Source organism: Somniosus microcephalus, chromosome 2 (genome assembly GCF_052327205.1).
Source record: "Somniosus microcephalus isolate GS21.2 chromosome 2, FLI_Smic_1.0, whole genome shotgun sequence".
Taxonomy (NCBI): Eukaryota; Metazoa; Chordata; class Chondrichthyes; order Squaliformes; family Somniosidae; genus Somniosus; species Somniosus microcephalus.
The window spans coordinates 21,923,947-21,945,656 of record NC_140988.1 but is presented as its reverse complement, the minus strand read 5'-3'; the positions used below and the strand labels follow the sequence as shown (position 1 = coordinate 21,945,656).

At 46.9% G+C, this 21,710-nt stretch overlaps 1 protein-coding gene across 1 annotated transcript in view; it reads left to right on the top strand.

Moving 5' to 3' along the window:
* csgalnact1a (chondroitin sulfate N-acetylgalactosaminyltransferase 1a) overlaps positions 1-21,710 on the top strand; it is a 106,856-nt gene that overhangs the window by 50,867 nt on the left and 34,279 nt on the right. The window contains exon 3 of the mRNA XM_086007337.1: positions 10,254-10,470. Coding sequence (XP_085863463.1) covers positions 10,254-10,470 — 217 coding nt within the window. The remainder of the gene's footprint in view (positions 1-10,253; positions 10,471-21,710) is intronic.

Here is a 21,710-nt window from a genome sequence, read left to right as displayed (position 1 = left end):
TTGAGGACATTTTTATTACCTCTGGCCACTTTGAATGTGCATCCACCGCAATTAAAAACATCGAGTCCATGAAGGGACCAGCAAAATCAATGTGCACCCGTTGCCATGGAGATGAGGGCCACTCCCATGGATGCAGAGGAGCTTGTGGTGGGGCGTTTTGGACCTTCTGGCATCCTGCACAGCTCTTGGTCATCTCTTCGATTTCTCTATCGATTCCCGGCCACCACACAAACGCTCTGGCTAAGTTCTTCATTTTTACCCCACCCAGATGACCCTCATGAAGCTCATTGAGTACTGTATCCGTCAACTTAGGTGGAATTACTACTCTGGATCCACACATCAAGGTTCCTCTGCACACTGACAGCTGTTCTCTTCTCGGCGAGAATGCTGGCAGCAGTGGTTCGCCATGTGCTAGACATCCCTTCACCGTTAAATCATAGACCCGTGATAGTGTCGGGTCATTCCGTGTTTCATTTTCTATGTTTGCATTCGTCACAGGAAGACATTCGACTATGGTCGAGTGGAATAACTCCATTGGATCCACTGCAAGGTCTTCTTCTTCCACCGTCGGCAACGGTAGGCGTGACAATCCATCAGCATTTCCATGCTGTTTAGTTCCTTTGTACTCGATGTCATATTGGTGTGCCCCTAGGAAAAGGGACCATCTCTGCAGCCGTTGTGCCGTCATTATCGGTACGCCCTTCTGAGGGTTGAAAATGGAGACAAGAGGTTGATGATCGGTTAGTAGAGTAAATTTTTGACCGTGCAGATAGTGATTGAACTTCTTCACCCCCCACACTAGGCTAAGGGCCTCTCTGTCAATCTGGGTGTAGTTACGCTCGGCAGAAGTTAACGAGCGTGACGCAAAAGCTATCGGCCTCTCTAAACCATCAAGGAATTTATGTGACAGTACCGCCCCAATGCCGTAGGGAGACGCATCACACGCCAGCCTGATTGGCAGTGCTGGGTTGTAGTGAGCCAATACTTCCCTTGAAGTGATTAAGTCCTTACTCTTCTGAAAAGCACGCTTACAATCATCGCTCCCTTTCCATGCTACCCCCGTTCGTAGCAGGGCGTTCAGTGGGTGCAAAATTGTCAACAAATTCAGCAAAAACTTATGATAAGTAATTCACCAACCCGAGGAATGACCTCAGTTGCGACACATTTTCAGGCGCTGGGGCCTTAACAACCGCTTCAATTTTGTCAGGGGACTTATGTAACCCCTCTTCATCAATCACATGGCCACAATACGATATCTGTTTCTTAAAAAATTCGCACTTGGGGCGGTTGGCTCGCAGCCCATGTTCCCGTAGTCTAGTGAGCACCTGTTCTAGGTTGTTAAGGTGTTCACTGTCATCTTCACCTGTTACAAGGATGTCGTCCAAGTAACACTGAGTCCCCGGAATCCCTTGCAGGACTTGTTCCATCGCTCTTTGCCATATCGCCGGAGCCGATGCTACTCCGAATACCAATCGATGATACTGGTAAAGACCTTTGTGAGTGTTTATCGTGAGATACTTCCTGGAGGACTCTTCAACCTCCATCTGCAAATATGCTTGTGCTAGGTCAATTTTTGTAAAACGCTTCCCTCCAGACAGTGAGGCGAAGATGTCTTCTATCCTTGGAAGAGGATATTGTACTGTGTGAAGGATAGGGTTCACCGTCACCTTGAAATCCCCACAGATGTGAATCTTCCTTGGCTCTCCGGACTTATTGCTTAACGTTTTCTTCATGACAGGAACGATGGGTGTCGCCCACTCGCTCCAGTCGACCTTAGACAACACGCCCGCCTTCTCCAGATTCTCCAGCTCTGCCTCGACGGCTGGGCGAAATGCATATGGTACCGGTCTCGCTTTGAAAAACTTGGGAACTGCATTCTCTTCTATTTTTATCGAGGCGGTTACGCCTTTAAGCGTGCCCAGTTCTTGTTGAAATACCTCTTTGGCGTTAGCTAAGATTGTTGACAATCGTCCAGGAGTGATGTCTTCATCTTTTTTACCATCATTGCATGAATGGAATGCCAATCTAAGTTTATCTTCCTGATCCATTCCCATCCCAATAACGGTGGTCCACCATTTGGCAGTATGTAGAGATACAATTTCCGTATTTTCTTGCCGTTGTATTCGACAGGCACCCTTATTTTTCCTCTGGGGTATACTTTTTGCCCCGTATACGTTGTCAAGACGATGGATGTCTCTCTCAAGGGTATGTGTGAAAATAGCCGCTCGTAGTCTCGTCGACTCATGACGGTTAGCGCTGATCCTGTATCCAATTCCATTTTAACTTGGGACCCTGCTATCGTGAGGGTGACCCAAATGATTCGGTGATCCTCTTTTGCGATTCATTGTGAAGTTTGAGACAGCTTAGTCTCCTGTTCCCGGATTCACTATCGCTCATCTGGTCTTCGGAACTACTGTCCGTCATCTTTTGTACTTTCTTGTATGGTTCCTTAGTAGCCTTTTTGTTGTCGCTGGTCTTCTTCCCAGACCTGCAAACTCGTGCAATGTGTCCAATCTTCCCGCATTGTCTGCATATTTTGTCTTTGGACCAGCAGTCCTTCTGGTCATGGTTAGTTCTGCCGCAGCGATAACATTTTGCAAATCCCCGTGTCATTTAGTGGGTGCCGTATTCCTGTGGTTTTTGTTGAATTTCTGCAGCTCCCCTGGCTGCTGCTTCATACGATACTGCCACGCTGAAAGCCTTATCTAGCGTCAGCTCTTTTTCTGAGAGTAACTTCTTCTGTGTTCCTTCACTCAGGAGTCCACAGACAAATTTGTCCCGTAGGGTATCTGCCAGTCCTGCTCCGAACTGGCAGTGCTTTGATAGCTTGCGTAGTTCTGTAAGATACTCAGCATTGCTCTCATCTTTGTGCTGAGTTCTCCTGTGGAATTTAAATCTTTCTGCTATCAACAGCGGTGCAGGGTTTACGTGTTCCTGTAGGACAGCAACAATTTTGTTAAAACTCTTTGCCTTCGGTTTGGCTGGAGTAATCAGGTCCCGCAATAGGCCGTACGTTCTAGCGCCCATTAAGTTTAGCAATATCGATGCCTTTTTCCCCTCCGCTATTTCGTTTGCCTCGAAATATACCTCGACTCTTTCCACATACGTGGTCCAGTCCTCTAATGTATTATCAAAAGCAGTGATACAGCCAGTCTTCGGCATCTTGCAAATCTAAATTGGCGCCTCCCGCGCTTTGCCTTCTTCCCCGATTTAACAAAATGGCGCCTCCCGCGCTTTTCCTTCTTCCCCGCTGTTGTTAGCGCTGCTTTCCACGGTTTCTTGCGCGTTAAATATTGATTCTTTTTCTTTTATTATTTTCCCGTCGTGGAGCGGACCCTTTGGGACACTTCCCTCCCTCTTCTTAGGTCCGAACGCTGCCCGGCTTCGAAGCACTGGCCGTGCCCTGTGTGCTCCACCCTCTCTCTCTCTCTTTGCTTCCCGACTCGCTGCCCGGCCCCGTTGAAAAGCCACCCGATCGAGCTTCAGCCCGCTGCAGCCCAGGAAGGATCAGAGCACTACCTGCCACCAGCCCGATTAGCTGGGAAACCACAGACCGAAGAACCCAACCTGGCTCTGGAAAGTCTCTCCTGCAAGTTTTCAAACCGATGATTGACGGTCGACGCCCGTTTCCCGAGTTTCTTTGGACTCTTTTTTTTCTTTCTTCTGGCTCCGACCTTCAACAACGTCGTCTGAGGTGCTGCCGAGTTGCAGGTAAGTTCGTTTCTTACTCGTCGCCAGTGTTAAGTCCGTGAATGATTGAGACACAGACCAGCAGGAGTGAAAACAAACAAGTCTTTACTGGTGGAAGTCAATAGTGAAAACTAACAAACATTGGCTCTCTAGCGCCTTTTATACAGGGGTGATCACTGCCGGTACTGCAGTCTGAGACCAGTTATTCTCTTAAAGGTACATACACAACATGCTATGGGATCTTTAACGTCCATCTGAGAGGGGCAGACAGGGCCTCGGTTGAAAGTCTCATCTGAAAGACAACAGCTCTGATAGTGCATCAGTGGATTTAGTATATTTGGATTTCCAAAAGACTGGTCAGGTCTCGAGTGAGATTTGAACCCACAACCTTCTCACTCAGGGGTGGGAGTGTTACCAACTGAACCGCGGCTGACACTTGGACATAAGGGATCGACTGGCACAGTGCCTAGAGGATAATCGGATCGGGAGAATCACTGCCCAAAATGAAGCTCCCACCTATTAGTTTAAATGATGGGAAAAGCGTCCAGAGTTCATTAGAGGCTTGTGGTCCTCAGTGTAGATCCTTAGGGGGGAGAAATTCGGTATCGCCCCATTTGGGGCACAATTATCGGCCAGGCGCAAACATTAGCGCCTGGCGCTAATTATCGCCTCCAACTGCAAACTTGGCTTTTATCACCCCTGGAGGTGATTGGAGCGCTAAATCAGGCGCTTCACACCTGTCTTAAGGCGCAAAGGCCAAGGAGCGAGGCGCTACCTCAGAGCGCTGGCAAAGCTCATGTGATGTCAGTCAGCAATGGAACACAGACACACTGGCACCGTCCAATTCTTAAAGGGGAGTTCTGATGAATGGTCATCGACCTGAAACGTTAACTCTGTTTCTCTCTTCACAGATGCTGCTTGACCTGCTGAGTTTCTCCAGCATTTTCTGTTTTTATCTTAAAGGGGAGGGTTGATGTTACTCTCCATCCACATCCTGCTCATTGCAGCCTTGAGTCTCGGCCTGGAGAGACGTGTACATCAAATCTGCTGGAAAGAACAATGGAGAGACCCAGGGAAAGAGCTCAGAGTGCAGCCCCCACAGTCTCTTCTAAATAGATACAAGGAAGGGCAAATCAAAATGAACCTGCAAAGTGCTGCTCAGTACCCAAAACTCCTTCACACAGTGTAGAATCTCTCTAGAAGTCTCTCTCTCTCTCTCTCAGAATGCGTGGTGCAAAAATGTCACCAACAAAAAAAGGCAGGAAGCGGTCGCCTTTAAATGGCACTCCCCCAGTCCCTTTCCGACTGCAAAACGCTCCCCTCAACCTGTCATTGCTAGCGGCAGGCATTAAGGCAGGGGGGCGCCACTCAATTTCCAGCCCGGGGTGCTACTGGGGCGTTGCGCACTCGACTGACGTCACGATCTGCCGGCGCAGGAGATTGTGGCGGTAGTGTTTAGCGCCACCGCAAAATGTCTGGTCAATTTCGCGAGAGGTGCAGATATCGCCACGCCCGGGCGCTAGTTAGTTTGCGCCCCACTTAGCGCCCTCTTAAGGCGCTAATGGGTGGCGCTACCAACTGAATTTTTCCCCCTTAGATTCTAGAACGGTCCCAGCAGATTGGAAGGTAGCAAATGTAACACCGCTATTCAAGAAAGGAGAGGGAGAGAAAACAGGGAAGTACAGGCCAGTTAGCCTGATGTCAGTTGTCGAGGAAAGGCTGGAATCCATTGTTTTAAGGAAGTGGTATCAGGGCACTTAGAAAATCATAACATGATTAGACAGAGTCAGCATGGTTTTATGAAAGGTAAATCGTGTTTGACAAATTTATTAGGAGTTTTTTGAGGATGTAACTAGCAGGGTAGATAAAGGGAAACCAGTGGATGTAGCATATTTGGATTTGTAAAAGGCATTCGATAAGGTGCCTCATAAAAGGTTATTACACAAGATAAGGGCTCATGGGATTGGGGGTAATATAGTAGCATGGATAGAGGATTGGTTAACGGACAGAAAACAGAGAGTAGGGATAAACAGGTTGGCAGGCTGTAACTAGTGAGGTGCTGTAACTAGTGAGGTGCCGCAGGAATCGGTGCTGGGGCCTCAGCTATTTACAATCTATATTAATGACCTAGATGAAGGGACCGAGTGTCATGTATCCAAGTTTGCTGACAATACAAAACTAGGTGGGACAGTAAGCTGTGAGGAGAACACAAAGAGTCTGCAAAGGGATATAGATAGACTAAGTGAGTGGGCAGTAAGGTGGCAGATGGAGTATAATGTAGGGAAATGTGAGGTTATTCACTTTGGTAGGAAGAATAGAAAAACAGAATATTTTTTAAATGGTGATAAACTTTCAAATGTTGGTGTTCAGAGAGATTTGGGTGTCCTCGTGCAAGAAACACAGAAAGCTAGCATGCAGGTACAGCAAGCAATAAGGAAGGCAAATGGCATGTTGGCCTTTATTGCAAGGGGGTTGGAGTATAAGAGTAAGGAAGTCTTGCTACAATTGTACAGGGCCTTGGTGAGACCACACCTGGAGTATTGTGCACAGTTTTGGTCTCCTTATCTAAGGAAGGATATACTTGCCTTGGAGGCGGTGCAACAAAGGTTCACCAGATTGATTCCTGGGATGAGAGGGCTGTCCTATGATGAGAGATTGTGTAGAATGGGCCTATACTCTCTGGAGTTTAGAAGAATGAGAGGTGATCCAATTCCAATTCCAATTCAAATGCTTTATTGGCATGAAAGTTTACAGAGAACCATATTGCCAAAGCTTACATAGCAAAAAGGTACAGTTTTCCAACATTCTGTAGGTGTCAATCGATTTGACATTTGTTGGGTACATACAATATTACTTTTAAACAATATTAATTTTAAACAGTCTTTCTACTTCATTTGGTACGTTCAATATTAATTTTAAACAGTCTTAATTTTAAACAGTCCTCAGGTTGTGACATGTTGTTACATATTTGGCCCCAAGGTATGGTCTGTCTCCTTCTCCCAGGACTAATCTCAATTTTGACAGGTCATCCAATTCCTTGAAATCTGGGGTTGTTTGGCTTAGCTTGTTGAATAATATATTTCTTGATGTGTTGAATTTTTCGCATTTTAGGAGGAAATGCATTTCTGTTTCAACCTCGCCGGCCAGACATTGATCGCATATTCTATTCTCTCTAGGCTGCCAGGATTTCTTGTATCTGCCTTTTTCAATTTCCAGTTGGTGGTCGCTTAGTCTGTACCTGGTGAGGGTCTGTCTCTGTTTTGTGTCTCTGATGGTCGTGAGGTAGTCTGCCAGTTTATATTCTCTTTTTAGGGCCCGGTAACATTCTAATCTGCTTTGGCTTTCAGTTATTTTGTTCCAATGTTCCAGGTAGGTTTCTTTGCATTGTTTAATTATTTGGTTCACTCGGATTGGTGTTTGGACGGCTGTGTTGGTCTGGGGCTGGTCAGGGTCCGGCTGAGTACTTAGTTTCAGTAGCAGCTGACTCAGGGGACTCTTTTCTGGGTTTAGCTCTTGGGTCTGAAAGGCTTTGAAATGAAGGGTGTCTGGGAGCTAGATTTGAGGTGATTTAGGAAGTTTAGTGCTCGTTTTTGGATGTTTATTATCAGTGGGTATCTGCCTAGTTCGGCTCTGCATGCATTTGTTGGCGTTTTTCTTTGGGTGCGAAGGATGCTTCGGCAGAATTCTGCATGTAGGGCTTCTATTGTGTGTTTTTCCCATTTAGTGTAGCTTTGGTGATTTAGCGGGCCCCATACTTCACTACCGTACAGTGCAATGGGCAGGATTATGCTGTCAAATATTTTGAGCCAGATTTTGATTGGGATTTGGATGTTGTAGAATTTTCTTTTTATTGCATATAGGGCTCTTCAAACATAAGATTCTGAGGGGAATTGACAGGGTAGATGCTGAGAGGTTGTTTCCCCTGGCTGGAGTGTCTAAAACTAAGGGGCATAGTCTCAGGATAAGGGGTCGGCCATTTAAGACTGAGATGAGGAGGAATTTCTTCACTCAGAGGGTTGTGAATCTTTGGAATTCTCTGCCCCAGAGGGCTGTGGTTACTGAGTCTTTGCATATATTCAAGGCTGAGATAGATTTTTGGACTAGGGGAATCAAGGGATATGGAGATCAGGTAGGAAAGTGGAGTTGAGATGGATGATCAGCCATGATCTTATTGAATGGGGGAGCAGGCTCGAGGGGCCGAATGGCCTGCTCCTGCTCCTATTTCTTATGTTCTTATGTGTCGTGCATCAGACGCTGCTTAAAGCCCACATGCACATACAACCCAACTTTTCTTTCCTTGTTTTGATTTTGCGGATTGAATTAAAAATTTAGGGATTTAATTTAAAAGAACGGATAAAAGCTGTAGGGTTTGTAGCCTGGAACCCTAACCTCCAGTGATCGCACTCCATAGTGATCTCGGGTTCAGAAGCCTCGGGCTCTGTTGCACTGGTTGTGTGAAACCAGTTCCTAGCTGATCTCTTCATTCCTAAATGAAGAAGATATTAGATGGCAAGCCATACTTCTCATGCTACCCGTAGGCTGCACCACTTGCCTGAGCTCTGGTGACGGCTTTCTACAGCTGGCACCATGCTTGGTGCTAACCTGATCGTACCATCAGTGCCACGTGGAAAGTCAAGTTCCCATGGGCAGGCCACTGCTCCAGACCGGTATTGGGGAAACTTCCTCCCATTATTTAAACTTCCACTGTGTGCACAGTTCTTGCTTGTTTCACTGAATTGAAATTCCGCAGATTAACCCGTTTTGAGTACTGAATGTCTTTTGGCACTTGCACGTTTGTTAACTGCCAAAAATGATTATTCTATTGACTTCAGTGCGGTTAGTTGAAGTGCTCCGTGCAGGTTAGAGATGAGCACCAAATTGAACCTGGCCATTTAGCGTTAATTGATAGTATATCCAAAGCCAATTTGCAATTTCCAAACTATGTCCTTTAGGGAAGAAAACCTGCCGTCCTTACCTGGTCGGGCCTCTATATAACGTAGACTCTTAAGCGCCCTCACAAAGGGCCTAGCAAGTCACTCAGTTGTATTAAACCACTATCTGCTGCGGTTCATGAAGAAGGGCCATCACCACCCCCTCAGGGCAACTTGGGGTGAGCCATGAATGTCGGCCTTTCCAGCGACGCCCACATCCTGATGAGGAATTTTTCAAAATTGAAAACAAACATGACCCATTTCAGACACTCCTCTGTGTGTGAGTGTGTGTGTTGGGATACTTTCAATAAAAGTGTGTGTGCAGACACCATCATTTTGTATCCGTCATTCTGGTTTTGTAAGAGGCTGCTGTCTGTGACTAGAGTGCATAGCCAACAAACACCAAATGGAGGCTGTGGTGTAGTGGGAGGGGGTGCAATTCCTGAAGGATCAGAATGATGGTTCTCCAGTCCCATGCTGCAGGGAGCACACATTGGGTGTAATGCTGCAACACTTGCACCCATTCTCCAACCTGCGCTCCCCTCACGCACAGCTCCCTGCTCAGACCATGGGATCGGTGAATTTACCCTCAGATATCGAATAATGTTCCTTTAAACGCTCGTGACTGGTCCCCTTTTCCCTGCTGTGATTTGTGTGATGTTTTCCAGCATTAAGGTGGAAGCTGGTATTTGTGTTTACAAACAGCTCTTCCTAGCCTTTGGAAATTGTGAATTGGGTTTTGTTTCTGAACTGTTGCAGACTCCTGACTTTTACCAGTAAAAAAGACCTGACTGGAGGGGGGCGGGGGGGGGAGAAGGAAAGTTTCTCCTTCTGGTGATTTCACTGTTTGTCCTTGAAATTGATTTGAGTTCTGATGTGGTTCAATTCATGATTAGTACTGCACTAGGACCTGTCACTTCCATTACCTGTGACAAAAGGGAAACAGCCACTGTAATCACTCTTTCCACCCAGATGCCTTGTCAAACATTTATCAGTTGTGCTGCACACTTGGCGTGTCGGTTCATAGGGGCTGATGTGTCTGTCACGCAGAATGATATTGAATCCCGCGGTGGCGTTTTTAACAGTTCTAATTTACTGATTTCTCTTCGCTTTAAAGCAGTGTACAATGGGGGTCTGTGTTTGTGACTCTGAGCGGGGCGCGGTGCTGTGCTGCGGAACATAGGAGCAAGGATCGGCTGTTCAGCCCCTCGAGCCTGTTCCGCCGTTGGACCTGGTTGATGATTATCTTAACTCCATCTACCTGCCTTGGTTCCATAACCCTTAATACCCTTGCCTAACAAAAAATCTATCAATCTCAGTTTTGACATTTTTAATTGACCCCCCCCCCCCCAGCCTCAACAGCTTTTTGGTGGAGTGAGTTGCAGATTTCCACTAGCCTTTGTGTGAAGAAGTGCTTCCCGACATCACCCCTGAACGGCCTAGCTCTAATTTTAAGGTAATGCCCCCTTGTTCTGGACTCCCCTACCGCCAGAGGGAATAGCGGCAGAGGTTAGCACTCCTCGCGCTGCTCGTGATCGTCGCAGCTGAAAGTCTAAAACTGTTTCCGTGCATTTTTTCTCTGTCGAGTCCCATTGCTGTCACGCTGTTTTCAATTTGCTGTCGTTTCTGCAGGTATTTACCGCACGGAGAAGGATAAAGGTACCTTGTACGAGCTGACGTTCAAAGGGGACCGAGCCCACGAGTTCAAACGCCTGGTTTTATTTCGTCCCTTTGGCCCCATCATGAAAGTAAATAGAGAAAAGGTGGACACATCCAACATGCTGATTAATATCATTGTGCCTCTGGCAAAGCGAGCCGATACATTTCGCCAATTTATGCACAATTTCAGGTAAATCATTGGGTTTTTTTTTCAATTTGAAAAGCTGTTTTTAGTTAAAATCAATGCAAATAATATAAGTGGTTTGCTCATCCCACCTCCACAATGCATGACTAATGAAGAGAGGTTAATACTGCTTTTAGCTCATTGTCTAATGTGTTTCCTTTTTGCCTGCACCATTTTAACACGGTTGCTCACCTCGTTAAAGTAACCTGGTTAATGACTTCATGAAAGTAGCAATGGCAGGGATGTTAACTGGTTCACCAGAAAAGGCTTACCGAGGGAGTTACATCCCAATGTATTCAGACGTTCAGCTCTGTTTCTGTTTCTGTTGTGGTTTAGACCCATAAACTAGCTGCAGGTTGAAGTACGTACCCTTAAAGGAGCCGACCATTGTAGCAGACAAACGCCACAACCTGCCCAGAGTTCCCCAAATAGAGGGAGGAGAGCCTTGTAGCAGCCTCCTCTCCCTCCAGTCAGCCTCGGAGACTTACCTTCTGAAGGCTTCAGTCTCAAGTTTTCTTTCTGATGTTCTGCCCTTTCACGGCCCCTCGCTGGCTCTTCCAGTGCTGTGGCACTGATGTCTGTCCTCTCAGGTGGACCTAAGAGATCCCACGGCACTTTTTCCAAGAGGAGCAAGGGACTTCTCCCCAGTGTTCTGGCCAATATTTATCCCTCACCCAACACCACTAAATGAGATTATCTGTTGCTTGTCACATTGCTGTTTGTGGGAGCTTGCTGTGCGCAAATTGGCTGCCACGTTTCCCTGCATTATAACAGTGACTACGCATCAAAAAGTACTTCCTTGGCTGTGAAGCGCTTTGGGACGTCCTGAGGTTGTGAAAGGCGCTATATAAATGCAAGCCTTTCTGTCGGCATTCTGCTCTTTTCACTGGCGGGACTCCCTCTTAATGGGGGGGAAGTGGGTCTGGCCTGGGGCGGACATGAAGGGGAGGGCAGAAGTATCACCTGCTGCAACTCAATGCCGAACCCCCACCCCCTCCCCCCATTGTGTCAGGATGGTCCAATTCATTTGAGGACAGCAGGATATTTCCGAGCGACCCCCACCCAGGGGGTTTAATTGACAGCCATACTGGCCCACCCCTGAATAGGGAGAGTTCAGAGCTGGTCAGAGGTCAAACTGCTATTTTCCTGTTTAGCTATGGAGCAAAAGGGCAAAGGGGACAACTAGCCAAAGACAGTTTTGAAAAGATATGTTGAGGGGGGCAGACCAGGAGCGAGCACGGCCTCCTTAAGGTTGAATCAGTCAGGATCAGTGGAACTCTTGACCAGAAAAGTGATATTTAACCCAAATGTTTGTTGCCTTTGTTCCGAAAAGTGACTCTGATTGAAGTCAAAGTACAGTGAGATTTACTGTAAATGTTGCACTGATCATTCACTTAACAATTGTAAAATAAACCAGTTATTGATTTACGCTCGGCCCCGTCTCACTCAAGCAGGAATCAGCGCTCTTTTGGGAAGATTGAGTTAGTGCGTGTGGGGTTCCAGTATCCACTTCATATAGCAGGGACTCCCACTGGTTCACGCTATCGATCATATGACCAGATACTGGTAATGGTCAAGATACGGGATATGCTTATGGGAGAGAGTGGGCTGATCCCGAGAGAATATCTCGCGTGGAGGCAAAATTTGCAACTGTAACTTTAAGGGAAAGTACAATGGATTGTAAGTGGAGGATACGGTCGGACTAGCGACCCAGAGGTTGCGCGTTCAAATCCCATGATGGCAAGTTGTGAAATTGAACTTGATCATTCTGGTGATTGGTGGACTGGCAATGACATGATAATGAAAAGTGCTAGATTGTTGTAAAAACCCAAGCCCTGTCCAGACGCTTTGATTCAGCAGCTGAACAGCAGAACAGATGCAACTATGGTGTCATAAGCTAAAGGGATCTTGCTGGAGTCCATCTGCTTCCTGCCGCCTGTGTCAGTGCCATAGTTTGTTTTCAGAACACTTCTGTTTGATTTCCTTCTGCATCCACTGCGTTTAGCAAAAAATTGGCAGATAGAGAAGAAAACAAAATGAATCCAGCCTGCTGATTCTTTTTTAATTCTCTGGATGTGGGTGTCACTGGCGAGGCCAGAATGTATTACCCATCCTTAGTTACCCTGAGAAGGTGATGGTGGGCCACCTTCTTGACCTGCTGTAGTTCGTGATTCTTTGTCGCGGTTTGAGTGACTTGCTAGGCTACATCAGAGGGCAATTAAGAGGCAACCAGGTTGATGTGGGGTTGGAGTCACATAGGCCAGACCGCGTAAGGACAGTAGGTTTTCTTCCCTAAAGGACCTTAGTGGACCATTTGGGCTTTTTCAACAGTCCATTAACTACATGGTCACTTTTGCTGATACTTCTCAAACTGGGATTTGGACTCACATTCTACTGGATTGTTAATCTCGGCTTGTTTCGAGGTGAGTTTGAGGCACTGCCACTGATGGCACCCTTGGTCGCACTGCAGGAAATGAGTCACTTCTGGAGGTGGTTTTGCGTTTGGTGAATGTAAATGGCCAGAGGCAGCAGCACAGTCTGTACTTTGTACAGGGCCCAACATCGAGGCGGATCTTCAACCGAGAAACGTAATGTTCTGATTGTGACTTTAATCAACTTAAAGGGACCTTAAAGTGTTAAATTATGAGGACAGGTTGCATAAACGTTTGTAATCCCTAGAGTTTAGACGGTTGACGGGAGATCTAATCGTTGCCTTTATAATGATAAAAGGATTTGATAGGGTAGATAAAGAGAAACTATGTCCTCTGGTGGGGGAGTCCAAAAGAAGGGGGTCACAATCTTAAAATTCGAGCTAGGCCAGTTAGGAGTGAAATCAGGAAGCACTTTTTCCACGTAAAGGGCAGTGGAAATCTGGAACTCTCTCCCCCTAACAGGCTGTGTGGATGCTGGGGGACAATTGAAGTTTTCAAGACTGAGAGCGATAGATTTTTGTTGGTAAGGGTATCCAGGGATATGGATCAAAGGTGGCTAAATGGAGTTGAGGTACAGATCAGCCATCATCTAATTGAATAGCGGAGCAGGCTCGCAGGGCTGAATAGCCTCCTCTAGTATCCTCTGTTCATCTGAGCTGGTATAATCTTGCCCACAGCCAGTTGTTTCTTAGTTGCCCTTCAGTGCTCTGAATCCTGCCCACAATGTAACTGGGACAGATTCCAGAGCGCGAGGAGACAACAGTGTAGAACTGCTTCAAGTAGCTGCAATGTAAATGGCCGGCCTCCTGGTTGCTCTCGTGTTACCTCGGCTTTGCCGTACATTAGTTTGTTTAGCTGTCGCTGCAAGGACCAGGGCAGCTTCAGACACTTTCCATGATCGGCTCTCTCAGATCTTTGGTCTAGTTGTTTTGGGAGCAGTATTTTTGCCTTTGTGCTGGTGCCTGGCTATTTTATGACACTATTTGCAGTATTTACGTACTAGCACTAAACACCCAATGAATTATGTCACTTATCTATTGATCGATGCCAAGATGGACTCATTTTAGTCAAGTTTTTTTTTCTGCTGTGAGTCAAAATTTACAGGGTGTTAACATCATTTTATAGAAAATACCCAAGATCTTTGCATTAGTAAACAATTAGACTTTTTCCTGTTTGGAAGTACTAGAGCTAAGAATTATAATTTATTTGTGTTTTCTCCACTAAATGAATAATAAAATGTATGAAATGAAGCCAAGTCATAAATAAAACTTGTAAATAGTTTATAAGAAATATATAATTCCCTCAAGATGGGTTTTGCTAAAGGGTGGTTTAGTTCTCCTATGGGCTGATAATTAATCCTGACTGAAATTAGTTCCCAGAGCTTGGCTGTGATCCGGTCGTTTTGCTGAGAATGACGTACTGTGCTGGATGATAGGATGGTTCCCCCCCCCCCCCACCCCTCGCTCAGGCTCTCACTGGACGAGTTATGCCAGCCATGCCAGGCTGTGCCATGTGTGATGTGGAGAGTCTCGTTCTAAAGGGGACCGCAGGCTGAGAGGGTGACAGATGGCTCCCACGTGGGCTTCTAGCCTAATTGTTAAGCCGAGGCTTCTCGAAGCCTCCTGGACAATGGCCGGGAGGGAAATGAGAGAAAGCCCAGCATGCCACCTGCACACGAGAGAGAGAGAGCAGCTTCTGTGCCAGGATAGTCTACATATGGGTGTTTAGTAGGACGGTGTCCAATTTGCTGCATTTTCTGACCTGCGGATGTTTATTTGGTTTGTTTACAGTGTCTGGAGATTATTTGTCATCTTACTTATGTTTAAAAGAATTCAAAGATAAAAAGAAAGACTTGCATTCAATGTTCCCGTTAATTTCTTTTTGGGTGCGCGGCTCCTTTAAGGGGCTGCACGGCCCATTCAAAATACCGCACAGGCGTGGTTTTTCCTATTTAAAAGCCGGTGAGCCGGCTGCGTGGGAGCTGCAGAGCACTGCGCGGCTTAAAGGGAACATTGCTAGCATTTATATATCGCCTTTCATGGCGTCCTAAAGCACTTTGCAGCCAATAAAGTACTTTTGAAGTGAAGCCATTGTTATAATGTAGGAAACGCAGCAGTCAATTTGCGCACAGCAAGGTCCCAGAAACAGCAATGTGATAATGACCAGATAATCTGTTTTTGTTATGTTGGCTGAGGGATAAACGTTGGCCAGGACACCGGGGAGAACTCCCCTACTCTTCTTCAAAATAGGGCCGTGGGATCTTTGACGTCTACCTGAGAGAGCAGGCGGGGCCTCGGTTTAAGGTCTCATCTGAAAGATGGCACCTCCGACGGTGCAGCACTCCCTCAGTAGTGTCAGCCTAGATTTTGTGCTCAAAGTCTCTGGAGTGGGACTTGACCCACAACCTTCTGACTCGGAGGCGAGAGTGCTCCCCACTGAACCACGGCTGCAATTAGGAGTTCCAGGCTCTTTTGTCTATGAATCATGCTGACACTTTTCATAGCAATTTGCTGTGAACAGCTTGCCCTCCTTTCGAAAGCAGAGCTGCTCTCCAATAGGGGTCAATGGCTGCTGTGATGGTCTGTAAAGTGGGAGATGTGCCCTGTGGCACTGCGCTGGAGAAGTTCTGCTGAGCCCCATCATGTTGGGTACAGCCTTGATGTTGCAGTTGTGTGCAAAATTCTTCCAGGCTCCTCCCAGGGAGGAGAGGTTTCATGCAGCAGAGCTGGGAGGACATAACTGCAAACTGTTGGCGTGACGCACGGTTGACATTTGAGTTTCACACACGTCTTCCTGGCATTTGCAACAAAAAAATAATGACCCCCTTCACCTTGCGCTAGTGGAGAGGTCATGGTGTGTCTGGTTTGAACTGGTTGAAAGGATGCTTCATCTTCATTATGTAAAGGTGAAGAGTTTGAGGTGGAGGGTGAGGTCAGTGTTGAAGCCAACAGGAGCTGCAGCTTTGTTAGTTGTTCGTTTCCTCTTTTGCTTTAAACTCGCCAGTGTTTTTGTCACCATTACATGGCCCGAGTTCCCGATATTAAGCACTCACTGCTCCCGGATTGCTTGCTGCCATCAATCCTGAATTTGCCTTTAACCTGTTCCTTTCTGTTCATCTCATTCCTGACTAAGGGATGAGTGATGGTGGATTCCAACTCTTCAGTTTGCTTCGGCCTCACAGTTGACTCTATTTCTAGTAAGGCCTGAAATGATGCGCTGGGAAACTGCTCTGCTAGCCTGTGCACCTCTGTTTATGTGTGAAGAATTCGCTTAGAGCCCTTACCTCAGTCCAGCTCACGTTTCTCTTGTTATTTGCAAACTATTCAGAAAGAGGAGCAAAGTTTAGAATATGACAACAACAACAACTTGTACTTATATAGCGCCTTAAGGCAGTAAAAGGTCCCAAGGTGCTTCACAGGAGTACTATAAGACAAAAATTGACACCGAGCCACATGAGGAGAAATTAGGGCAGATGAGCAAAAGCTTGGTCAATGAGGTAGGTTTTAAGGAGCGTCTTAAAGGAGGGAAGAGAGCTAGCGAGGCGGAGAGGTTTAGGGAGGGAATTCCAGCGCTTAGGGCCTAGGCAATAGAAGGCACGGCCACCAATGGTTGAGTGATTATAATCAGGGATGCTCAAGAGGGCAGAATCTTTGGGCCATTGTGGGGCTGAAGGAGATTACAGAGATAGCATGGGGCGAAGCCATAAAAGGATTTGAAAACAAGGATGAGAATTTTGAAATCGAGGCGTTTTGCTTAACCAGGAGCCAATGTAGGTCAGTGAGCACAGGGGTGCTTGGTGTGAGTTAGGACACGGGCAGCCGAGTTTTGGATGACCTCAAATTTACATAGGGTAGAACGTGGGAGGCCAGCCAGGAGTGCGTTGGAATAGTCAAGTCTAGAGGTAACAAGGGCATGGATGAGGGTTTCAGCAGCGGATGAGCTGAGGCAAAGGCGGAGACGGGCAATATTACGGAGATAGAAATAGGCAGTCTTATGCCGTGGGCATGTGATCAGAAGCTCATTTCAGGGTCAGATATGACACCAAGGTTGCGAACAGTATAGTTTAGCCTCAGACAGATGTTAGGGAGAGGGATGGAGTCAGTGGCCAGGGAATGGAGTTTGTGGTGAGGACCAAAAACAATGGTTTCACTCTTCCCAATATTTAATTGGAGAAAATTTCTGCTCATTCAGAACTCGGTGTCAGACATGCAGTCTGACAATTTAGAGACCGTGAAGGGGTCGAGAGAAGTGATGGTGAGGTACAGCTGGGTGTCATCAGCATACACGTGGAAACTGACGCTGTGTTTTCGGATGATGTCGCCAAGTGGCAGCAGGTAAATGAGAAATAGGAGGGGGCCAAGGATAGATCCTTGGGGGATACCAGAGGTAACAATGCGGGAGCGTGAAGAGAAGCCATTGCAGGTGATTCTCTGGCTACGACTAGATAGATAAGAATGGAACCAGGCGAGTGCAGTGCCCCCCCCCCCCCCCCCAGATGGATGACGGTGGAGAGGCGTTGGAGGAGGATGGAGTGGTCAACTGTGTCAAAGGCTGCAGACAAGTCAAGAAGGATGAGGAGGGATAGTTTACCTTTGTCACAGTCACAAAGGATGTCATTTGTGACTTTGAGAGGCGTTTCGGTACCTCTAGACTTGACTATTCCAACGCACTCCTGCCTGGCCTCCAACGTTCTACCCTACATAAACTTGAGGTCTTCCAAAACTCGGCTGCCCGTGTCCTAACTCGCACCAAGTCCCGTTCACCCATAATTATGTAAATAGTAATGGACTGGAGGGCAGGTATGCGCTTACAAATGGGACAACACAAGTGTTAGTATGGTGGCATAAAAAAGACTTGCATTTATACAACACCTTTCACAACTTCAGCACGTCCCAAAGCGCTTTACAGCCAATGAAGTACTTTTGAAGTGTAGTCATTGTTGTAATGTAGAAAACGTGGCAGCCAATTTACGCACAGCAAGGTCCAACAAACAGCAAAGTGATAATGACCAGATAGTCTATATTAGAAATGTTGGTTGAGGGATATATCTTGGCCAGGACACCAGGGAGAACTCCCCTTCTTCAAAATAGTGCTATTGGATCTACGTCCACCTGAAAGGGCAGACAGGGCCTCGGTTTAATGGCTCATCTGACGACACCTCCAACAGTGGAGTGTTAACCTAGATTTTTGTGCTCAAGTCTTTGGAGTGAGACTTGAACCCACAACCTTCTGACTTGGAGGTAAGACTGCTGTGCCTGAGGCACAGCTGACACGGGGACAATCTTGTTACAGGTAAGGAATGTAGAGCCAGAAAGGCAAAAGGGAAAGCTGAGAAAAATACCGAGAGGGGAATGACAAAATATTAGAGAGAGTAGGGGAGGGAGAAAGAGCTAGAGTGGGGAGAGGGAGGGGGAGAGAGAAAGAGAGGGCAGGGAGAGAAGAGAACAGAGAGAGAAAGAGAGAAAAGAGGCAAAAAGAAAGAGAAGTTGGAGAGATGGAAACTGGCAGTGTGGTAGTGCTGAGTATTAGTGCAGTAATGTTTCGAGCTGTAGAGTGGGGATGAACACACGTTGGAACTTTTCTCCACTCAGTACGCAATCTGAACCAGACCGAGCGGGGAGGTGCTGAGAGGAGGCTGCAGCGCTTTCCTGCAAAAGGGAGGAAAGAACAGAAGGGGAGAGTTATACCTGTGGGAGTGCTCGTGTCTTCTGGGGTCAGTTCTGATGGTCTGGGAGCAGGCTGGTCGCACAGCTTGGAAACAGCGCTACCTGGGCTAGGCACTGTCGGTGGCCCTGTCTTTCGGATGAAATTTTAAACTGAGGCCCCATTTGTCCTCTCAGGTGGACATAAAAGATCCCATGGCACTGTTTGAAGAAGAGCAGGGGAGTCCTTCCTGGTGTCCTGGCCAATATTTATCCCCCAACCACCATCACTAAAGCAGTTGTCGGAGCTTGCTGTGTGCAAATTGGCTGTTGCGTTTCCTACACTACAACAGTGACTACACTTCAAGAGTACTTCATTGACTAAAGCCCTTTGGGAGGTTCTGAGGCCGTGAAAGGTGCGATATAATCCAAGTCTTTCTTTTATGGTAAGCTTCTCCCAGCCGAGATCACCCTACTTATTGGCGTGCAGAGATTGCTGGAGCTGAGTGGGAAGAACTTTACAAACCAGCCATTCCAGGTATCATCAAAGAGCCCGGCTGGGTAATCAATCACCAGCAGTGTACCCGAGTACCTCCGAGCTGCCTGGCTCAGAACACAGATTAGCGAGTCTGGCATGCAGAATCAGTTTGGTTACGATCTCCAGGCATGTCATGGCATGTGAACAGTGTATGCTGGCTGTTGGGTTAACCTTGGCTCCACTCTTGCCTCTGAGTCAGCTGGCCATGGATTCGAGTCCCACCCCAGTGACTAGAGCATATAATCTAGGCTGACATTACAGTGCTGCGCTGTCGGAGGTGTCGTCTTTCGGATGAGACGTTAAACCAGGTGGATATAAAAGATCTCATAGCACTATTTGACTGAGAGCAGGGGAGTTTTCCTCAGTGTCGTGGTCAATATTTATCTCTCAACCAACATCACTTTAAAAAAAAAAGCAGGGGAATCTGCTCATTTACCTCATTGCTGTTTGTGGGACCTTGCTGTGCTCAAATTGGCTGTTGTGTTTCCCTACATAACGACAGTGACTACACTTCAAAAGTACTTCTTTGGCTGTGAAGCACTTTGGGACGTCCTGGGGTTGGGAGAGGCGCTATACAAATTTATTTCTAAGGGAGGGGATGTAGTTTTTTTGCAGACCACAAAGGAAAGATTCCCTCAGTTTATTTCATCAGCACCTGTGTGTAGCGGACTCCGCGGGTCAAAGCTCTGCATGTCAGTAAGTTAAAGCACTGGGCGTCTCAATCTGGCTCAGTGCCTGCCACCATTAACAAACAACTACTGCCTGTTCATTCCAGTTGGATTAACAAGATATTAAAGAAGCTGATCTTTCTTCTCTAACCTCAAGTGCTTGTTGTTAATTGATCAGTGCATGCCATAGCTAATTTACCAGCTGGCTGAGCTAATCAGCAGTGGTCCTACTGTGAATAGAGACAGTGTCATTAAGGTAAGACCCTTTTACCACTGTCGATCTAATACGGGTTTTAAGAACCGAGCCAGTTTTGCGTTTGTTTCTGTCCTTACCCTTTTCCCCTACACTGCCCATCTCTGATTACATTCCACTCAATACTGCACCTTAAGAGGTTGGGTTAGTCTGAAGCCCACACCTTTCCCAGCCGGTCTTGATACACTACCAGCAGGAGAATTGATTCAAGTAGTCAGAACCAACACCAGGCCTCCAATTCATGGTTCGATGCATTTCCTTATGACCTGCCACTCGGGGGTTTGGACACATCTGCTGATGCCTCACCTAAAGCCTCTGATACCCCTCGTTCCTCAGAGTCCCCCTTCTGGCTACCTAAATGTGGCTCTGTAAAACGGAGCGGTTAAGGGAGATGCGGTTACGTTGCTGGTCTCCCCCAGCCTGCTGCATGCTCTAAACCAGTTCCTTACCGTTGTAGGTAACACTAGTTTCAGAGTGCGGCAGAGGTTGGAGTAAGTTTATGCCTCAGTAGTCTTTCCTGAGTCTCGCTCTCTCTGTTGCTAAGAGAGTTAGAGCAGGAGGGTGTTTGCCATTGAGCCCTGCCAGTGTCCAATGAGAATGCCTTCAACTTTATTTTGTCCTGTAGGGTATTTTCTTGGGTCATTTTTTCCCCTACATTTCTTCATTTATCTTCGCTGACGCATTGCATTCGAGAGGGCAGCAGCACTCTGCCTGCACCCTGTTACTGGCCAGCAGGAGGCTCCCGAGAGTTCCCTGGAGTGCCTCTCCCTCGCACTTGCCTCTCCCTCATGCAGCGAGCTTTGGCAGCCTTTTATCGGTGTCTCCCGCTTGACCTGGCTCGGGTCAGGAGCTAAACTGGACTGCAAACTGCACCCACCCCCTGCTGTGTGGTACTGAGAGCCGATGTGTGGCAGTCAGTGTCACCGCCCCATTGTGAGGGTTGGGGTATTTAAAAAATGTAATTTCTAATCAATGTGAACAAAATCTAAAATATACATTTATCGAGCGAAAGTAAACTTGTTCTTGTACACAGATTTTCCTTTCAGTTTTTTATGCTGAGGCAATCAACCTGCAAACTTTCAGTCACCATCCAAGGCAATATCCCACCCCTCCTGGGTATTAATCGTGTCGGACGCAGTAACCCTTGTTTACGGTATATCCTGCAAGTCTTGCAGGAGACCAGACAAGAAAGGTTAAAAGCCAAACCTCAAAAATGGTGCTGACCTCCTAAAACCAAGGCCCCCCCGCCTCTCGCGTAGGCCGCTACGACTGAAAGGTTGTTGGATCTTTCTTTGCAAATGTCTTAAGTTTACGGCCCAGTATCAGCGATTAAAGGTAACCAGGCCTACCCTTACCAGGCTGGCTGAACATCATTGTTATACGCCTTTCTGCTTCTGTTAGTCGGGCAGGAATATAAGCACTTGATGATTGTGGCTTCTTTAATGCGGGAGATGGTGGCTCTTCAGCTGTTGTGGGAAAAAAATAATAGAAGTGGAGGAGAATAAATGTGCACGCGTGCCAAATTAGCTGCAGATGTTCGTGCAGCCTTGACATGCTATATTTCCTGAAAGCTCCTGATCAACTCCTGACAAGATATATACACCCCCAACCTCTGTGTAAAGCTACCATAACTCACTCTCTCCCTCTCTCCTCTTAAGCCTTGGACCTTGAATCTTAATTCAGGTACATTGTGAAGGGCAATGCCATTTTTTT